Below are 21,295 nucleotides of genomic sequence, written 5' to 3'. Positions count from 1 at the left end.
AGATCACCTTCTCCTGCTTAGACACTTCTCTTACACTTATTTTTGTGTGGTTCCGGCTAGCTTCGTATGGCTCCAGCAGACGCAACAACATAAGATAAACTAGCCCCAAGCTGTCACATGAGACCTGAAGTATTGGTTTTGGACTCATCAGAAGGAAATACTTTGCAGTGTCCTGTTCACATCCATCAGCATTTAGGGCTTTCATTTTTTTATTCCCTCAATGTGTTTTTCAGCAAATGCTGAACGCAGTTGTTTCATTGACGTGAAACACAGGCTGACACCCAGCCACAGCCGTTTGATCTCACCCTGATGGAGGAGAATTATGTTTACACCGTGTGAGCCAAACTGATGCACTATGTGCACAAGTCAGAAGAGTGAGCCTGACTTGGTCTTTGTAAGGACAAAACAGCAGTATTGTTTAAACAGACTGCCTTCAATCAGTGCCACTGAGTGTCAGTGGATGATCAGGACTTTCCATGTCACACAACTGAAGTGCTCAGCTCCAGGAACTCAAAGGACAAATGCATCTCAACTTTACCACCCTATATAGAAAGTTTGCCACCAGTCAAGATATTAAGAATTTCCAAGCCGTAATGAAGCAGCCGCTCCTCTTTCTGAAAACCAGACAATGCAAGAGTCTTCAAAGGAAAGTCATAATATTCTGCAAGCTTTGGTATCAAGAAGGATTTCCTTCTATCCCTGGTCAAGATCTAAGAATGCAAGATCTAAGTAGGGAAACTAACTCCTTCATGTCACAGCACTAAAATACCCGAAACTGCCATCAAAACTTTGAAAAGGAGATTTGGATACAGTGAATGGGGCCCATCAAACTTCATCTTCCTTTGGTTTCAGGATCTTCCACGTGACATTTTGAAGACTGAGGACTAAGAGCTAGAGGAGGTCAATTCAGCATCTTGCACATTAAAAGAGCAACTGCCTCAGTGAGTGATTCTCAGTGACTGCTCAAAGTTACATGTGAAGTCCCCACATAAAGATGAGAATAGAGCTCCATTGGCATGTCATGTTACGGAGAACTACGCGTTGTTTAACTTCCTGTCCAAACAGGCACAATGTAAGGATAGGGACGAAAGCAAAACTGTGATTTGAGAGCAGGGACAGCTATCAACTTCAAGGTGGCAAATGTTCTTGTCACATCCATTAACATAACATGGAGATGATGTTCTTGTTTCTGTATTTTAACAAACAACCTGCCTATGTGTCACTTACCTGTTTATACTTCAATAGCTACTTCTCATGCTTGTTACTAGTTTTCCGTATTTATAGATGATTGGCACTTTCTAAATGTGGAAGTGTATTACTACAGCTAGTCAGAGTACTTAAAAAATGTAAATTTTGGTCCAGAAAATTGGAAGGGGGAACATTCTTCAAGGAAGTTTTCTTTCTTTTTTTTTAACCAAATCTAATGAGTGTGTGTCTACTCTCTTTTGATATCTCTCAGTATAGTAACAGAAGGAGTTTCACTAAAATCACTCATCAGAATGATAAGCGAGAGACTGACAACAAAAACAGGTAAGAGAAACAACAAAAATTAAACTGGATACATTAAAACTATTTTCCTCTTTCAACTTCAAGATTATGATTTTGGGATTAAAGTATCAGGATATTTTAACCTTTTTGTCTTTTCTCATATTTTGGAATGAGTTGCATGTCTTTAATGACCTACACTGAAAGTTGCCATCAGCCTAAGTGCTCTATAAACTACCACTTTGTTAACAAAACCAAAATAACATCTTTCACCAGAAAATAAATCCTTTGTTATGGCATCTGCAGACATCATGCTGCTAAATCACGCAGTAGTTATTTACAAAAACTCATTGTGATTTTTTCGGGAATTTCTGAAATAAAATATTGAATCATTTATTTCTGAATCTGCAAACACTTGCATACACCTAGTAGTGGAAAAATAACTGGAAACATACTCATATGTGCAGCTACCACAATGAGTCTTCTCAGTGCCATGGCCCAAATGACATCCAAGGTTGTCCTTCCCAGAAGAGGGAACAAAACTCTGTAGTTTATACCTTGCCACTTTTCTACCTACAAGTTGCCATAGTCCCTGAGAGCTGTGAGAGGCTGCCCAGGTACTCCAGGCATCCCTCCTCTGGCACCACACTGCCTGCAGACTCTGGCATTGCTCTGGGCACTACGTTGTGAGATCTGGTTGGCAGCAGGATGAGGCTGTAGACACTGTCAGTGTCACACATAAAACTGGCCTGCTGGTGTATGAAAATACGGTAAAATTTCACTTATGGAATGATTGCAGAGGCTAGGTGATTTAAAAGGAGGAATTGCAGGTTGCTATATTTGTGAGCAATTTGTGTCATGGTGGGATACTTGATGGATGGTTGAGTCATTCACCAAATTTGGTGTCCTTAGAAATCCAGACCAGCTGCTGTGAAACACCCTTCCAGGATCACCCAAAAGCACAGTATGAGTTTACAGGTGCACACATTACAACAATTCTCAAACTGTGGTATATGAAAAAGCCACAACAGCCTAACAGTTCTAATCCCAGGACCAGGAAACACGTTTGGCTCTTACCTGTTACAATAAAACTGACATTTCTTTTGGCTTTTCCCACTTTATTGGATGCCACACAGCTGTAGATTCCAGAAGATTTGGCTTCAGCTACAACGAGAGTGCTAGCAGTCTGCAAAAGAAAGAAGAGGTTTAGCTCTCCTTGGATCAGAAACTTGGTTAAAGCTTCCCTTCTCTTTTTCCTAAGTCAATGTTGACAGCCCCATGATTCAGTCTCTCCATTACGTTCAGTGATGGGCACCACTGGGACTGTTTAAAGGAGATGTCACCATATACAGTTTTGGAAAGGGTGGAAGAATAACGGAAAACAAGCTCCTTGGAAGATCCTTATATTATCAGAACCATCATAACCAAAAATCTTTGAATGATGTATCTTTTGCTGCTGATGTAATGATATGATAAAAAACATGAAGCGCGACACAACATGGTTCACCCGAGGAGATGAGCAGCCTGTAGGGCAGCCAGACTGCAAAGGGAACAGGTGAGGAATGCCCCAGGCACTCGGATAATGCTGGGAAAATATTAGCTCCTTTTGGCAATAAATGCATTTGATTTCTCTCTCATTTTCTCAAATAAGTGTCAGGTGAAAAAGGACAGGGGCAAAAGAGATGTTTACTTGTCCTTTTTTTGGAATATTTCCTCTTCTTGGACTTAATATTTCTATCATTAAATAATAATATGTTGGGTTTATTTACATTGTATTCTATCACCATCTTAAAAGGTTCAACACACTAAATATTTTCACAAAGTGGTACGATTTGCAAGATGAGACCCTGGAGGGCCAGGGACCAACAACACCTGATGTGCCTTTAGAAAAATAAAACCCACTGTACTAATGAGACTTATACCTTCATGGTGATGGAAAGCCATGGTCTAATGGCTTGGGCACTAAGTGAAAGAAGAAAGTTATGCAGAAACAACAGAGGTGTCATTCTGATATGCAGCTGAGACATGGGGCATGCACATGGAGCTCAGCAGTGGGACTGAGATGTGCTCTCAGATACAACTTAGTAGCTTAGTTTTCTATCTTTCTGTCTCCATTTTACTTCTTCTCTAAAACATGCATTGGCTGGAGTTACAGGCAGAGCTGGGACAGTGATGAGAGGAAATTGTGTGGCCGCAGAATCCTGTTGTTTGGAATTATTTGGCTTTTCTAAAAAACTCCAAAATCATTTTGTGCAATTAATACATTCTTTTAAGTCTGCCTGATTGCTGGAGTCCAGAGACAAGCACAAGAGGGTGAGTCAGTAATAAATAAGGACCAGTTATCTACATTTCTACATAAACACTGGCTGAACATTTGCACTGCTTCTATGTCTCCTACTCAGAGAGTTCACGGCTGTGCCCAAACTCCTTGTTGAACCCCTAAATAATATAGATCATCTGGTTTCCCAAAACATTCTTTAGTAGAAAGAGTCTATTACCTTTCCTACTACTCGAGCAAACACAGTGGAGTCAAGTTGTTTCATTTGGGCTTACTCGTTTTAGAAAGCTGCCCTATGGCAAATTCAAGACTACAAGTGACGCTAACAGCACTTCTACCCTGTTAAGCTGTCTTGATGGTCAGCTACCTGTCTGCTAACAAACTGCATCTCATTTCTGGCTAGAATTTTTCTAACCTACCTTTTCAGCTCTTCTGTGTGATGAAGGAAGCTCAGTAATACCAGATAGATGATTACAGACCTTAAAAAAAAATCATCCTGTTTTGCTAAATTCAGTAGGCTGACCTCTACAAATTCCTAATTACAAAGCATGGATCCAGCCCTGTCTATATTTTGTCATTCTCTTTGAATTCCTTCCAGTTTTTAAACATGATTTTGTAAAGTGTGGACACAGGGCCCAATGGCAGGATTCTTGCAGCTGTTTTATCAACACTAATGCAGAATAGAAGGAAGTCCCATAACATCTGCCAGATGGCTAGCATGGGTGGTTAAAAACTGCTTCTGCCATCCCAGACTTTCCATCACAAAATTAGCCTTTTTTGCACTAGCTGGTATTACCTCATAGCAACTTTGCCCAGGTAGGAACAGTGACCTAAAATACACAGTGAAGGAGAATGAACCTCTTACTTTCTGACTCCAGGACACCTGTCTTTATCCTACTACACCCAGAACCAGAGCATTTCTGAGCCTGAAAAATACATGTCAATTATTCCTCCCACAGTTACTCCAATGGTTTGGAAATCTTTTTGTACTATCAAACTATTTTGCCCTGACATTACCAAGTATTCGTTCTTAATGAAAAATTGTGCACCCTATCTGAGTTTTACTGCTCCAGCCCACTATGTTGTGATTATTACTTTTAGTACATTGAGGACTGCACATACAATTACACTTAAGCAGTATGACTACAGTTACTGACTGGAGTGGTTATAGATTATGCCTTTTCTTGCATATTAAATGACCCTAGAGAACATTCCTCAGCACTGAAATTCAGTAATTTAATCTGAATGTTTTTCCCAGCATTGTTTTGGTTTTGACCAACTTGCGCTGTCCCAAATACTCCTCTAGCACGGGCCAAAGATCACTCCCAACAGGCAACTTCCACGCAACCAACGTCTTTTGGAGGGTAGAGGACATAAATGTTATGAACACGGGCCTTAGTGCCAGACAGCAGTCATTGGTATGTTTACTCGACTAAGGCAGAGAAAGCCATAGTGTCTAGGAAAAAAGCAAGACTGACTTTGCAACAGAACAGAATATTTTAGGGACAACATGTCTCTGCATAAATCTTTTAGCTTATATATTAGTTATAAGGATAAGATAACATCTCTTTAAACAGTTTGTGAGCCCTCCAGTGGTGCAGTCTGTGTTCTGCATTATGGATGCCAGCCAAAACCAACCAGAAGAGGAGTGTGTACAAAACTAAGGCTGGCATGTTGTTGTTTATTGAGCAATTATGGCTGTTTGAGGTCAGTCTGTGCTACATGGTTCCTCTATACAGCTATTGCTGCAAAAGGAGTAGGAGAAAAAGTTCTTGCAGCATTGTACTGTCTGGATTCGCAACAGAGAGTTTCAGGCCCTGCATTTGCAACCATGTTATGTACAGAAAGTCTGAATCCAGTTGCCATGATCAGACAGAACAGGGCAAATCCTTCCTGGCATGCTTGGGGTCTTGAGCATCATCTGTCCACAAACCTCATTTACCACTAAAGCTTTGATCCTTTATTCCTCCTTTCTGCACCCATCACCTCAGCTGAAGCACTACACTACAGGCTCATCTCAGAGCCAAGGGCTAGGGAAGTAAATCCCACACTGCTGCTGCTTCCGCTGGCAAATAAAAGAGGCATAAAGCAGAAATCCTGAGAGATGGCAAAGGAATTTACAGATTTGTTCATGGTGGAAACTGATGAGGAAAAGACTGGGGGGGGGGGAAGAGAGTGCAAAGCCACTGGCATGATCGTTGTGCTTGGAGTCAGGGTGTGCCTGTCTTTCCCCTGGAGGGTCTGCTTGAATTTCTCTTGTCTCAAAGTAGCTTAGATAGATAGAGGATTCCTACTGCTGCAGCTGGTGGCAGAGAAGCAAGAGGAGGTTTCAGAAAATGGTTAGTAACTTGACTCTTTCCTGACTCCTAGAAGGCCTCCACAGACACAGGCGTAAACATGCTCCATCCAGAGATTGCTGTGCCAACTTCTCAAAACAGCCCATACATTTAAAAAACAAAATACTCTCCTTTCAGCATTAAGCAGCACGGTGCAGTCTGCCAAATATTGTTGATTCCCTCCTAGTTATGCTTTTAAGAAAATGTATTTGTTAAAAAAAAAAGGAAAGAAATTAAAATATGCTCTCCTCACCCTCTTGGATTTATCTTTGGCTAAAGGAATATTATTTAGGAAGACCCATGTTGAAATATTGGCAGCACACCATTGGATTGTTCTGCTCATGCCAAAGACATATGATCTGCATGCCTCATGTTGGCAAGGAGCATCAGTGCAAGACATCTGGACAGCATGCTTCAACTTCAGGACCACCACAGAAGAAACACCAAAATATCTTCAATGGCAGGACATGAACACACACAGGAGAGCACCCCCTTCCTCCTTGGGTCAGACAGGCAAGTCACTGCTGTTAGCAAGCAGAGCTGCAGTTTCTCTCTTTATCATGTGTTGTCCAGCTCAAACAGGCCACGAGACTCAGTGCATCCAGCTGACTCGCAAGGAGATCACGCTACAGACAGTTGTACCATGGGCATCCTCTGCCCTCCTTCCCAGGGCCACAGGTAAAGTGAGGCAGTGCTTGGTTCACGCCCCCCTCGCACCGAGGGAGGGGATCAATTTCAGGAGCTGGAGGGAGCTGCAGCTTGGCAGAGGCAGGTGCCAAGTTCTGCTGGTTTTAATCTCAGCAAGGGCTCGACTCAGCTGGCACCTCCCAGCAATCTGTTTAAAAGTGTTGACAGCAATTCTAGTAGCGCTCAGGAAGGCTCCAGAAGTTACAACGTGCTGAAAGAGAGGCAAGCTATGCTGCCACTGCTATCTTTAGCCTGGCTTCCTAGGAAGATCACATTGTCTGTCTGTCCATCTGTCTGCCAGCCTGTCCATCTGTCTGCCAGTATCCTCTCCTCCCCCACCATGCCCTCAGTAATTTTTTAACCCATTGCCCAGTTTCAACCAAAACTGACAGACAATGCAAAGCTCATAAGATCTCATGCACTGCACGAAAACCAGCTGCTGGGTAGAGGAGAAAGATCAAAATGAGTGTTGTTGTGAGCTACATGGCTTTCTCTTCTGCTTTGGGTTCCAGGTGGCCAGCCAGCACAGACGTACTGACCAGACAGCTGGCATGTGTAGGGACTGAGAACAGACTCAAGACATGCTTCCTCTTCTCATCAGTAATGAGGGGACATGGAAGAGAGCTAGAGGTTTAGGTCTTGGCATAGAAGATGCAGGAGAGATGGGTCTGTCCTGTTTTGCATGGTCACACCTTATCAGTCATATCCAAGAAGGACTGACTCTTCTGACTGTCTAGCAGTCCACCTTTATGTTGGATGGTCAAAGTTTTTAATACTACCCACGATCAGCATGTCAGGTTGACCCATCATTGCCAGCCAAACCAGAGATGGACATGGGCGAACCTAGGTTTGGTCTTTGCAGAATCCTGTTACAAGCTCATTACTTTCCATTTTCCCTGAAGTCAAGTGGCTTTGTCACTCACAAGGGATGGGCCCACTAAAAGCTTGTGTCAGTAAGGTATTTATGCAGTGGGAAACAAGGCCATACATATATATATATATACATACATATACACATATGAATGATAAACCACATCTTCCTGCATTACTATTCTTTATACACAATTCCTGGAGGCATGCATTGTGACACAGACCCAGATTTCATGGTACTTGTTATTGTCAGTGGGACACCAACATTTGCTGGCAGCAGAGGGATGGGGCAGTCAGGGACCTTCTGTTCCATTTCAGGTTCTCAAGAATGTGGCTCTAGTAGGTTATTCCACCAAAACCAAGGGGGTTTTGTCCCACTCCCTCCAACTTTTCCCTGTACTTAATTGTCTTCCTCTCTACTGTCTCCTTCCCTTGGACTTATCATCCTTTCTTCTTGGCCAACACTTTCTACTCTCTCTCATCTGAACTCACCATCTTAGCACTCTTCTGTGCATTCTCCACGCCCAGGATCTTTGTCCACCTCCCCTGCAGCTCCATGTCCCTTGCACCCCTGTACAAGAAGTATTGACTCCTTCTTTCAAAGCTGTTGATAAACCAGTGTGTGCCTGCACACACAGGAGAGAATATATACCAAATATGTATGCACTTATACCAATGAATACACCAGCTCTTTGTACCTCTACTGCAGATCATTTACAGGTTGACATTTTAATGAACACTGATCATGCTAAGAATAATAATAATCATCATTAGACCTGAGTTATACATAGCAGTTAGCTCTAGCTGGGAACACTGAGAAGTGATGGGTTTTAGCAGCTGAATGACAGGAGAGTGTCTGTGACCTGTTTACATGATAAGCCTAAGAATAGCCCAACTTTGTAGGAAGTCAGTGAAATGTCCAACAAAATGAGAATGAAAACTTTGGGTGTGGGAATCAAATCACTTCAAGAGTTGTCTTATGATTAAATATTATGGCTTATGTTACAAAGTTCTTCCATTATACCACTCGAGTTTCTCAATGTCCATTTAGAGAGGCTTCAACGGAAATGTTACTAAAACACTGTTGTTGTCACGGTTTCTCTGTCACCAGAAAAATAACGTAGCACAGGCTTCCTGCATTACTTTAACTGTACAGACACAGGGTTTGAGGTTTTTCTAACTTTAAAAATATACTTGTGGCTACCTGGATAACCACAGACTAACAAACAAACAATCAACCTACCACAGCAAAAGGCCACACTGGAGGGACTCAGATGCTGCACATAAAGAAAATGGGCAGAACTGGCACAACGTCTTTAAGCAAGGTGAAAAGAGCTACCTTGATTGCTAAAAGAAACCTTTTGACCATTCCTTGTTCATCTCTTCCCTGGATTACAACAACCTCATCCGGTGGTCACCCCCATTTCTCCTTTCATGTTAACTCAAATGTGCAAATTTTTGAGTTTCTTCATCCATTTCCTACTGCTTTGTCTCCTATGTCTTTGTTGTTTCCATTGAGCTTTGAGATTGTTTTTACCATGCATGCTATGCTTGGATGTGGAAGTGGGATAGACACTGTTTAGATAGCAGGACTCCATTGATGTGGAAGTGCCTCGGAGAGCTCTTCATAGCTGTTTGCAGTAGCAGAACTGCTCACAGTAGCAGTCCATCGGAGCCAGACACTTGTGATGACGTGCTGCATTCAGCGAGCTCAGTGCTATTAAGAGTCTTACAATATCCCAGCAGATGAGGAAGGGTTTTGTCTGAACTGTGTCCCTTTGAGTTTGTTCTGGGAGACCAAGAATGACTCTTGGACTGCAAAAAGTGAAAAGCTATAGACTCCCACGGAAAAAAAAAAAAAAATCCTGGATGCTCTAGAGCAGCTGTGTGCACACAAATTATGGAACTCACAGCTTGGCCAGGAACCCAGGCTAAGAGAGCATTTTCTACTTAGAATAGCAATCCAGCTGTGCTTGAAAAGCTATGGAAGAGCGGCAGAAATGAAGAAACCTTAGAAAAGCTGTGAAAAAGTGGAGCAAAGAGATTGTTTCACTAATCTCCCCTTCCCCATAAGGACCAGGAGGATAAAGTGATGCAAGGTAGACCTTTCTTAGATGAAGTAACAGTGTGAAGACAGGGAATACCAAGGAGAACCACTAAGTTTCACTGCAAAATTTTCCATGTAACACATGCAGAGACCATGCCTTGGTTCATTTCTCGGCACATTTTTAAAAAAGGGCTGCTTGCCAAACACTTCAAACAAAACCTGCAGTTCTGCTGCAAGGACCCATTATTAGCACCTTCCTCCAGGGAGGAATTTATTTGCTGTTGACTAGAAGTTGCTTTGACATTTCAGCCACTCCTCTTCCGCTGTCTCCAAAATGCATGGCACACAAGGAGAATAAGGTCTGGTCATTAGACAGCTCCTTCTGCACCCTGTGAGCAGGTAAGACTTCAACCATAACATGGCTAGATTCCTTCTGGAAAATAACTGGTTCTCATCATCTTTTGTTCATCATTCCCCCTTTGGAATAGCCTGTGTGTTCCTGTGCCTGAAATGATTTCCCTTTCCACCTTCAAATCCCTCCTTGTGTCTCATTTTTCATGTGCTTTCCTATGATAGTTTCCCCTGGGAAGCTGTTTGCTCCCATCTGTGCCTCAGTCGTTAAGCATGTAGAGCTGGTCAGCTAAATAGAACAAATGCCTCACTGAGATTCAGCCATTCCCATGCACTGGAACGGCACCATGAATGCTTGTGGTACTTTCTAAATAATACAACAGCAGGAGAAAATGCAGTCCCAGGCCTGATTCTTGGCTGCACACAAAGTTCTGTTTATTCTGCAGTCTGTGAAAGGGCCCTAACATGAGAGTAATTACAGTTTATATCCATTTTCACATGCAGAAGATTGAAGGCAGCCATCAAGGAAAGGAGACCTATATCCCTGGTGCCCTTAGAATTACAAAAAGCATTTCAGTGTCCTTAGAAATGACAGGCCTAGAATAAGGTAGGCTTTAAAATTTATAATCTCTTCAGCCATTACTGCCACAAACCAAACTAGTCTGTGAAACCAGGTGCTGTGACAGTGGCATGGCATTGTGCATCTTCACCTGAGCTAGTAGTGCAGGCTACCCAACCACACCAAATCAGTTTCGTGTCTAAACCAGAGAAGTGCAGTTGATCTAGGGCATCCTTTAGGAGAACAGCTTGATTTGAAGGTTTAACTGATGGAGAATCTTCATGCCCCTTGGCAAGTTAATCTCATTGGCGTTCTTTCCCACATTAGACCCCAACAGATGACAGGTCTACTTGTCCTTCAGAAGTGCCTGTACCTCCCTCCATAAAGGGATGCTTGACTTGGACTAGACACAACATTTAGACAGTTAATGCAGCTGGGATGAATCCTACCATACTGTCTCTGACTGACATCCCTCTTAAACTTTGCTTCTGTAATCTGGATTCATTTGGCCGTTCACATTTTTTTATTGCAAAAAAAAACCCCCTGGTCATCTAATAATCTAGGACCACATCTGTGAACAAACTCTCTAATGAGAGTAAATTGTTTAATTCTTATAGGAAAAAAAACAACAGGAAATTGTGCAATGTCACAAAATGAAGCAAAGATGGCCTGGAACCCTGCCCCTGAGGTGTCCCAGGATTCTACAGACCAGCTCTAAGAAAGCAGATATGGTGAATTCCACTGATACACTCTCCTGGCATGTCACTTACCTTAATAAGGACTGCATGCAGAAATAAGTACATCTCTACATCTCAGCAGATAAATACCAAGTATGGAAGTTATTTGCATATATGCAGCTCTTCAGATCTGAACAATATGTAAAAAAATACTGGCTTCTTCATTGTTGCCTTGATAGCATCTTACAGTGCCTTTTCAACACATTTTGTCACACAGACAGGTTATCCGCTCCTAGGAATCATACCTTATTTTTGCCCTCTATTACAGCTGTTCGCTCAGTGATGCTCTGGATCCTGTTTCCTATGTTGCTGCCAGCTTTCAGGAGGAAAGATCCTTCAGTATAAGAGCAAAAGCCATGCCTGAAGACAACAAAAATTGAAGATTTATTGATTTGGTGATAGACTGAAACATTCAACACATAAGACAAAACAATTATTCTGGAAACAGTGATCAGGCAAGGAAACTGTAGGTGCTGTGATGACCAGGCAAGTATAGCTACTTTTCATAAAATCTTGAGGTTTGGAGCCTGATGATTGGATTCACTTCCACAGCCCCTCCTTGAATATTAGCTCTCTGGAGTCAGTGTTAACATTTAACTCACTGAGGACTGGGAGGTCAGAATTTACAATCTGACCTTAATTATAGGGCTGTGTAAGACCAACATCCCATTTTCAATGTTCCTGTTTTCAGCCATTGTCATGGTTCAGGCTTGGCTTCAAACATGACTGTATTATTTTCAGCATTAAATTCAAGACAAGTTATATTTGTTTCAAGATCCATTCCATAATGTATTGGATGCCATTTCACTATGTGCAGGTTCTTTTTGTTATCATGAAAAAATGATGCAAGTTCTCATTTCTGAATATTTTCTTCAGTACAGTTTACAAAATAACAAAATATCAATTAACGGGATTCAATGATTACAAGACACAGTAAAAATAACCATAATCCTGCAAATTCGCAAAACAAAGTTAAAAAACTATACCTAATTGCCAAAAAGATTTAAATGTTCATTTAATCTGAAAAAAATCAAAGTCATGTTAATGAATGGAAATCTCAGGGAAAAATGTTTTTGCCTTATGCAACAAATTGGCTTCTAATCAGAACATTCAGGTGTGGTCATGGTAGAGCTAATTTGTTTCCCAAACCCTAATTTGGTACACATGGAAATAAACACATTGGAATGCTTCTTAAACGCTGTCTGTCCCTATTCTTCTTTGAGGATATCTAGTTTTGCTTTTCATCCAAAATTTACTTGTTGCTTGTTCAATTCCAGCTTCAAGAGTAGAGCTTAACCCTTCAGCAGGGTCAAGCTCTTTCAAATACGATATATTCCTTTGATCTTCCATGGATTTGAAAGATAACAACTGTAGTATCTGTAATTAAATAGTTCTGACATGTATATCAGTTGTTTGGAGAAATGATCTTTAAAGCCCAGTGACTGGATAACAGCATGTGATGCAATCCTGACCAAAGAATGAGGTTCCTTTCCCTTCAGCTAACTGTGCAGTTTGCTTAAACTTTGTGTTGTTTATGATATCAATGGTACACTAACTTTACATGCTTGTTTTTAATTGTGCAGCTTTGCGTCAAACTGGTCAGTGTCTTAGCAGATATTACAGCTTAAAGAAACGATGATATGTAAACTAACTTGGGCTGTAATCATTAGCATAGATATATGATTGTCTGCCCAAATTTCTTAGCATGCATTAGGAGGCTCAGTGAGCTGAAAAAGCCAAAAACCAGGAGCAGGCCATGGTCATTCATGCATGGAGAGAGGACGGGGAGCAATAACATGACAAGAAAGCCCTATCTATGCAAACATATCTTCCAGACTCTGGTTTAAAAGCCAACTTCTAATACATGATTGTTGAGGCTAGGGTGGATGAAAGACAGTTGCATTAAGACAGTTGATGAATTCAGAAGGGGAAAACTGGTTAAAAATTGTTCAGAAAGGTAGATGCCATTTACTTTGCACATTTAATACTTTAAGAAGTCTGGTTCTGTAACAAGACTAGAACACAGAAGACATAATAATGTTGGTAAGCTGATAACATTTCCATGCCATAGCAGATGTCAGAACTTATTTCATGATACCAATACTGTAGGAACACAAATAGGCAGTATCAAAGGCAAATTGTTATGACTGGATATTAGGGAAATCTCTATATAAGAAGATGGGGACCCCAAAATCTCACTTCATCCATACTTAAAAAATACTTTTTTGAATTTTCATCCTTTCAAACAGTTGGAAGCCGCTATCTCTCCTTACAGAATGAATTTATATTATTTTGTTACAATGCTGAAAATTTGTGCTCTTTATTATAAAAGACCTTACAGAGACACATATTTTGGTAGAGGATGGAAAGAAGGTACAATGCATATTCAGAAAGTGCTTGTGCATCTCCAACCTCCTTTCTTGCAGCTCTGGAGCCTCCAGGCTTAGTTATTATTGTACTTTTCCTCATAATTCCTTGAAAAAGACTGTATATATTTAGGTTGTAATATCTTAGGGTTGAGGACAGTGTTATGTCTTTGTTGGTGCTTAGCACAATGGGGTGCTGATTACTCATTAATACTGTAATAAAAACCACCATCATAATTACAATAACATTCCAATAACAAGAAAAACACATGTAAAACAGTAGATGAAATATTAGCCCTGGAGGCACATATGTGAAGTCTACTGACTTCACACACCATACTATCTCCAAACTGCTGATTACAATATTGATGCAATTATAGTAGAAAATTGACTATACTTAATAACTGTTGTCCATGGTTTTAATAAAAAAGGAGTCACAATCAAGCTGAAAATATATTATCCAACAGCCCATGTACACAGCAGGAGATGTGAGTACTGTCATATGCACCACTTCGGCTCCACAGTCTGCTGGATCAGCAAACAGTTACAAATCAGTTGTAGCGTGACTGCCAGGTAAAGTCTAGGACAAAACTCAGACTCATCCCTTTGGATGCAGAACCAGATGTTTTCTCTCCTCAGCTGCCAAATGCTCTCACTTTAACCTCAAATACACTAACACAGCTTAGGGACAGAGAACACGAGCCACCTCCAGTCTCCTGAGCTGGTTACTCAGGTTAGTACTCAGTCATCCTTTCTCTTCCCGCTGCCAATGGTGCCATGTGAAGCCACTGCTTAAGCCAGCAGCATCGGGTAGGGATGGGGAAGGGACAACTGGCAGTAATTGATAGTCCTGGCTCCTAACCTGACTTCAGCTCCTAGCAGCAGGCGTTTTGTAACAGAAAGAGAAAAGACTCCACTGAACTTAGATGTAGTCATCAAACCAAATGTTTGTGTTCAGTACAGATGCTTGGAAGGAAAGAGAGAAAAATGAAAATATAAAAATTTACTCTGGCTTGGACCAAAATACACAATCATCTTCCCATTAATTCAATTGATGTTTCATTGCATGTATCCCCAGGTAACATCAGCTACGTATTTCTATGCTTTGTAAAGAATTACAAGTTACTTCAAACTATCCACTCAGTAAAATAGCAAGCGTATCCTATTTGTGGCAAGAACTGCCTGTGTTTTCAGGGAACTCCCACTGAATTTTGGATATCTCAATCTTACTCCAGATATCTCCGGAGCACATAAATTCCTGAAATGTTGTGTTGTGGGATGAGCCTCATTGCTTTGCATCTTCAGGAGAATTTACAGCAGGGTTACCACCAAGCTAATGAAAAAGCACACAGTGTGCACAGAGATTGATAAATGAGCTAATATCTTCCAGTACATTTCAAAGCACCTGTTTCCCTGCAGATCCTTTCACATTCCGACTTTGTGGGTGCAACTATGCACGTGTAGAGATGCTACATAATAAATGCTAAGGGGGCGTGTACAAATGTATGTTTATAAACATTATGCAATCTCAGAACGAGGTAATTGGACTCTACTTAGTCGAGCACTGGGAGAAGCAAAGCAGTCGGATTTCTCATCCCCTAAGCAGTTTTTTCCATGTGCCTGCGTGCGTGCTCGCATGCGCGTTGCCTGTGTGCACGCACACACACACCTGCACACACAGGCATGCTTCACCCTTTGTGTTGAGAGCCTGAGAAATAGGCTATTCCTTTGTAAAAACAGAAGCTGTTAACTCTCCTGCAGGTTTCAAGAGAAGCCCAGCACGGGGGGAAGGAGAGGTGAGAACAGCTCTGCTGGTGCTGGGGGAAGCCAGCAGCACGTGCTGCCTGCCCAGCTGCCTGCAGCGTAGGGCGAGCTCCGCCAGCAGACCTACTCACTGCCCTTAGCTTTGGGAATTTACACTTCTTTGGAAGGGCTGGGGGGAGGTTTATGCAACCAGAAGTAAGTTCAGCTTTATTAAAGGTCTGTGATGTGCGGAGCTGGCACCGGTGGGGGCCCTAGAGAAGTGGCCTGGGGGAGGGGAGCTAGCTTGCTTCTCAAGAATACATCAAGCCTTTGAGGAAGCAGAGTGTGCCATGTTTGAAGATGCAAAGATAATCACAGTGCTGGGAACCGTCTTGTGTAGCAGAGGAAGCCAAACAACAAGAGGAAAGCAGCATATGCTCCTGATTTCGCACAGGAAGCTAGCAGCACCTCCTGCCAAAGTGAGATAAGAAAACTCCCATGGCCTATTCTGGACAAGGCCATGGTTATCAACCTTAGCTTCACACTGTCCTCAATCTGCTCTGCAGCCCGCTCCCTTTCCTAATGAGTTTCAGAGCCCTCACCTCTATTAGCATGCAGCATGCCAAGCACAATAGCGTGGTGTATTTATAACTATCGATGGGGAAAAGTTTCCAGGTTAAGAGTGTACTTCATGTCATCTTGATGTATTTCACTGAAATCAAACTAGAAACCAGCTCCAAGCTAAAGTCCTGCCTATGAAACTACTGGTCCCAGAAGAAAAGTGGTTTTGTTGCTACCCCAGTGATTTATAGTGGAGCATAGGAGCTGAGGTAAAGGATTTGTCTACGTATTGACAGGACAGATTTGGCTCTCTGTATGATAGGCAGTCCTAAACGAAAGCCCTAGACCCAGCTTGTGTCCAGACACATCTTATTCCCCATCCTGGAGACAGTTCTGCAATTTGCAGGTTCAAGAAGTACAGTGAGAAATACCAGCGGAAGAGCCTCAATCCCCTTATCAGTTGGAAAAATACTCATCTTCTGTCTTCTCATCTTCTCAGCTCCTCCCTTCCAAATCCTCCTGTGTGATGCCAGGGGCCATTGCAGTCTTCCCCTCCTGTAACATCCCATTCAATTCTCTAAGCATGCCTCTTGGCAAAGCCACTGGCAGCCTCAATCACACTCGTGTTTGCTGAGGTAGTATTTGACAATTGCACCAGTACTAGGAACAAAAGGAAGCCATCTTGTCACTGATGGTGACCATTTTTGAGAGTCATTAACTGCAGGCACAATATTTCTCTCAGCATCTATCATCAGCAATCAATTCCTAGCAGCATCGGGGCAATGTTATTACAAATTCAAGTTAGGCTGACTCACGTCTTTCAAGAGGTAGTGGTGACGACACTAACCTTAAGACAGGAACTCTGGAAATTCCTGGAATTGTAAGGAATATATAGGAGCTGTTTTCCACTTGGAACTTATCAAAAAAATCTGAATGACATGGGCCTTGTCTGCTCCATGCCTCAGTGTCCAGCGCCATGCGATTGGTAGTGTGAGGCTGGTGTAGCCGTGTGTCCTGGGGAATATTGAGTTGTTCTGAGGCAGGAAACAGAGAGGGGAAATAGTAGCAGGGAGCATGTACAGGTTGTGAAACGTGCTTAATGGGGGTGGAGGGGGAGAACGTGTGCTGGCCCCCCGCCAGGATGCTCCACGAGCTTTGGCTGTAACACTATAATGCACTTGGCCATTAAGGAGCTATGGTCCAAGTGTTCCCACTCTAAGTCAAAAATAATCGGTTAGAGGTCAAATTGCCAGCCCCACCGCATTCAGTGGCAAAGCTGCAGCCAGCTGGGAGTTCATCCCAAGCACCTTCCTCGATACGCACACTCACACAGAGTACATGGGTTACTGGGACTAGGAGGAAATTTTCTACAAATAGTAGGAGTTTAGATGCAGTTTGCATCATATATTATAGTTTGTTTATTTATATTTATTTAGGAGCTTAGCAAGGAATGCCAAACAAGAAGTTCTGGCGACAGTCGTGCAGGTTCCTCCTCTGCATATCATTCTTCAGCCCTTTGCCTCTCTGCTCTCACTGTCACTGGTCCCTACTGCTGCCCACTGCACTGTCAATGCTTGCCCATCAAGAACAGATGGAACATCACCAGCCCATCTGACTTCAGACATGCTCATGACTCCCAGAGGACAGCAACTCTCCATTGCCTCTCCTCACTCTCAGTCTCCAGCATGGGAGTGGACTTGTGATGAAGTACACTGGACCCTATTAGCTGTGCTGAAAGTTATTCATTGCTGAGCTGCAGGGTGGTTGGAGGATTTCTCAGTTGCCTGAATGCATTAGGCTGGGTTGGGGCCCTGGTGCACTGCTCAGTTGCCAGAGTGAGGATTGAGTTGTTTTCTGTTTTGTAGGATGCCCTGTGTCCCCATTGAGGAGGATACTTAGAAGGAAAGTGCATTCTCTAGGGGAGATCCCCAATGTCCCGAATGTCTCATCCTCCTGGAGAGCATCTTTGAAAACAGTAGGGTTTATGGCATTCATGGTCTTGTTGCACATCACCATGGCTATATGGAAAAAGAAAGTGTTTGACAGATGCACACTGCCTTTCCTGCTAATATCTACATGCAACCAGATAAATGGATAGTGTTTCCCTTTCACAGGCATCCTTTCCAAACATTATGGCTTGCCCTGAACTACCCCATTATGCTACGACAGAAAGCTGGTTGATATGAGCTATGTCAACAGAAGCAGTAAGATCAACAGCAGTCTTACCTATCCCACCTTTCAGCCCTTAATCAGCCCATGCTCACATCTCCACAGGAAAAAAAAATCACTTCTACATCTGCACACGAGCACCATGCAACACCAGCTATTGATAACAAAAAATGCAAATGCATGAGGCTGAGGGTCACATTTTTCTTCCAACTTCTTTGTCAGTACTTAAGACCCCTGGCCATCAGGGAACATAACAGCATTTGATAGTAATTTTTCAGTTTTTTGCACATCCTGAGTTGACCTGAAATTTTCTCACCTTGAGTTGGTTATCAGATAAATATATTTTGCTTCTTGACCCTCTGTTTCCTGCTTCACACTGCTTAACATTCTTCATGGACACAGAATACCATCACATTTCAGCCAATCCTTCCTTCCTTCCTTCTTGTCCGCCTCCTTTCCCTCCTTTGCTAGACTGTAATCACTCTCATCTCCCATGTGGTCAGTGTGACTCAGCCTCCACTTTCTCTCTCCAAGAGTGCCAACCATGTTCTCTGCAGAAGAGCTGAACGCTGGCTGGAACTACAGACTTATCACTCAAAGCATGAGGTTTCCACAAGCACCTAGAACTTCTTGCTGGGAAAAAGTGTTTTATTTTAATAGTCTGTATTGTACTGAAAGGAAGAGGTGTTTTCCGATTTGGTTGAGCAGTCAGAAACCTGAAGAGAAAGACCATGAAACCTCTCCATGCAATGTCCATGCCTATTCTCTGTTTCTTCGACTTCCAAATAAGCTCCCTCTATAGAAAATTCAAGATATTGTTCAGACCCTTCTGGCCTAAGTTATTTTCCATGCACAAGTCACTTCTAACAGCTCACTCGACTTCTAGGCATAACCTCATATCTATAGCCTTCCAAGATCCAGGTATCCCCAACACCTTCTTTCTCATAATGCCAAATTCCACTTTTTCTTTACTGTCTTGACTGGATCCTCTTGGCTCTAGAAAAGAGTAATTCTTCACTAATCTACTTACGCAGCCTTTAATACTCCCTGTCTTGCCGACAAGCTGGAAGCAAAACTAACACCTTTTCCATTTTCCAGTGATCAGTGGAGGAGATGAAAGAGCTATTGTTGCACTGAGGTTGTGTGTTTCAAGTCGGTTTGTTTTCAGCTTCACTCCAAGTAGGGGTCTGAGAGCAACTCTGGACTGACTGGAGTGAGGGACTGGAAGTGCAGACAGAAAACAAGGAAGGGATGAGAAAGAATGGAGGGAAACATTTTTAAGGAGAGAGGGGAGTTGATTAGAGGGAAAACAGGAAGAGAAAATACTGACAGACGTGGATATAAGACCAAGGATCCATCTACCCCATATCCTGTCTCAACAATGACCATAAGCAGATGGTTGAGGATGAGTAAGAGCAGGACTAACTTCAGATACTTCCTCCTAATACTCCCCCAGTCACAAATTATTATCAACTCAAGAGCTTCCCACGATGAAGCCTGCTTCTACACTTCAGTGGACTTATCTTCCAAGACTTTGTGCAAACTTTTCAAATGCCCAAAATCCTCTGGCAAGGAGTTTCACAGATCTGCTACCCACTGCATGAAGAGCCATCTCCTTTTTCTGCTTTGAATTGCACTTCTCCTGGCTTCATTTAATGGCCCCTACTTCTTGAACTGGAAAAGACATGCACAACTGATCCTCAGACATCTGTGTCCTTCACAAGTTTGTAGATCCCTATTGTGTAGCCTCCCAAGTCACCGCTTTCTCAGTCTGCAGAGCCTTGACCTCCCTCCTCACTCATCCCTCACACATTCCTCTCATTCCCTGAATTTCCTTTGATCCTTTTTTGTTTCCCCTCCTGGTGTGCCTCCCAGTTTGGCTGCATCCTTTGAGACGAAAGGATCAGAAATGCTCATAGTATAAAAGATGTTGGTAATTTATAGATTTATGTGGAGTTATCATGGTGTTCTCCATTTTGTTCTTTATTTCTTTCCTGGTAATTCCTAACACTTGATTTGCTTTTTGTGCTGCTCATGATTGTGATCGCTTTCACAAACCTGTGTATCACAATGCTCAGATCTCTCTTTGTGGTAGTAATGAGTAATCATCAGCCAACAGCCTTTTTACATGTACAGCCTTTTTACACTTACACTTTACATGTGAAAGTCAGATTGTTTTTTCCTATGTACGTCATGCGCATTTATCTTCAGTGAATTTCATCTGCCACTTTACCACTCAAATACCCAGATTCATATAGTTCTGCATTTCTTCACAATCAGCCCTGATCCTTACAAATCTGAATAACTTAGTATCATCAGCAAACTCTGTCACCTCCTTACCACCTTTTCCAGGTTATTTCTGAACATGTTGACAAGTACAGACCCCAGCACCAGCTCCTGAAAAACTTCACTGGTCGCCTCCCTAAGCTGCAAGAACTGGCTGTTCCCTCTTAACCTCTGGTTTCTATTTTTTAACTGAATATTTTTTTATGAGCATTATCTTACCTCATAGGCTGCATCTGTTCAAAGCCTTCTGCAAAGGCTTTTTGAAAGGCTACACGTAAAAGGAAAAAGGATGCTAACTAAAGTTTGTATATTTTTGTAAAAGGTGTACTCAATCCAGTAACAGTACTCCATTCATAATCACTCCTAAGCACACACAGAGTTTGACCTGGTGCCTTCCTTTGGCCAAGAGCCCCTGCTAGCGCAGGAGCAGGTTTCTGGCTACAGACTGGGACGTCCTACTGGTTCGGACACCGCCAGCATGCGAGGCCTTGCTTATGACGTGCAGTCCCCACGTACAGTCTGTCACACGCTTTAGTTTCTATGGGCTGGGCAACAGTGAGTAAAAGATCAAGCAATAACATCCAAACACCTGCAAGACCCTTATATGTTCTTCCTTAAGCTTGGGTGTCAGACTGTCCCTAGTAAAGCCAAGAAACCATCCTGTGATGGCAACAAGACAAAAAAAGAAACTGGGAAAAAACCAAGGAACACCTAGTGAAAAAAAGATAAAAAGGTGAGAGTTAAAAGTATGATACTAAACAGAGCACTCCTGACGATCAGGATGTGTTACTGTAGTGTTACAGGGTGTTACTGTAGTCCT

At 42.4% G+C, this 21,295-nt stretch overlaps 1 protein-coding gene across 1 annotated transcript in view; it reads right to left on the bottom strand.

Annotated features, from left to right (window-relative positions):
* The window catches only part of FLT1 (fms related receptor tyrosine kinase 1), a 99,052-nt gene that overhangs the window by 44,523 nt on the left and 33,234 nt on the right, over positions 1–21,295 (bottom strand). The window contains exons 11-12 of the mRNA XM_009483856.2: positions 11,596–11,710; positions 2,563–2,671 (exon numbers count right to left, since the gene is read on the bottom strand). Of these exons, the coding sequence (XP_009482131.2) occupies positions 2,563–2,671; positions 11,596–11,710 (224 nt within the window). The remainder of the gene's footprint in view (positions 1–2,562; positions 2,672–11,595; positions 11,711–21,295) is intronic.

Source organism: Pelecanus crispus, chromosome 1 (assembly GCF_030463565.1).
Source record: "Pelecanus crispus isolate bPelCri1 chromosome 1, bPelCri1.pri, whole genome shotgun sequence".
NCBI classification, from domain to species: Eukaryota; Metazoa; Chordata; class Aves; order Pelecaniformes; family Pelecanidae; genus Pelecanus; species Pelecanus crispus.
The sequence above is the reverse complement of the archived record's forward strand: the minus strand, read 5'-3'. Positions and strand labels throughout refer to the sequence as shown.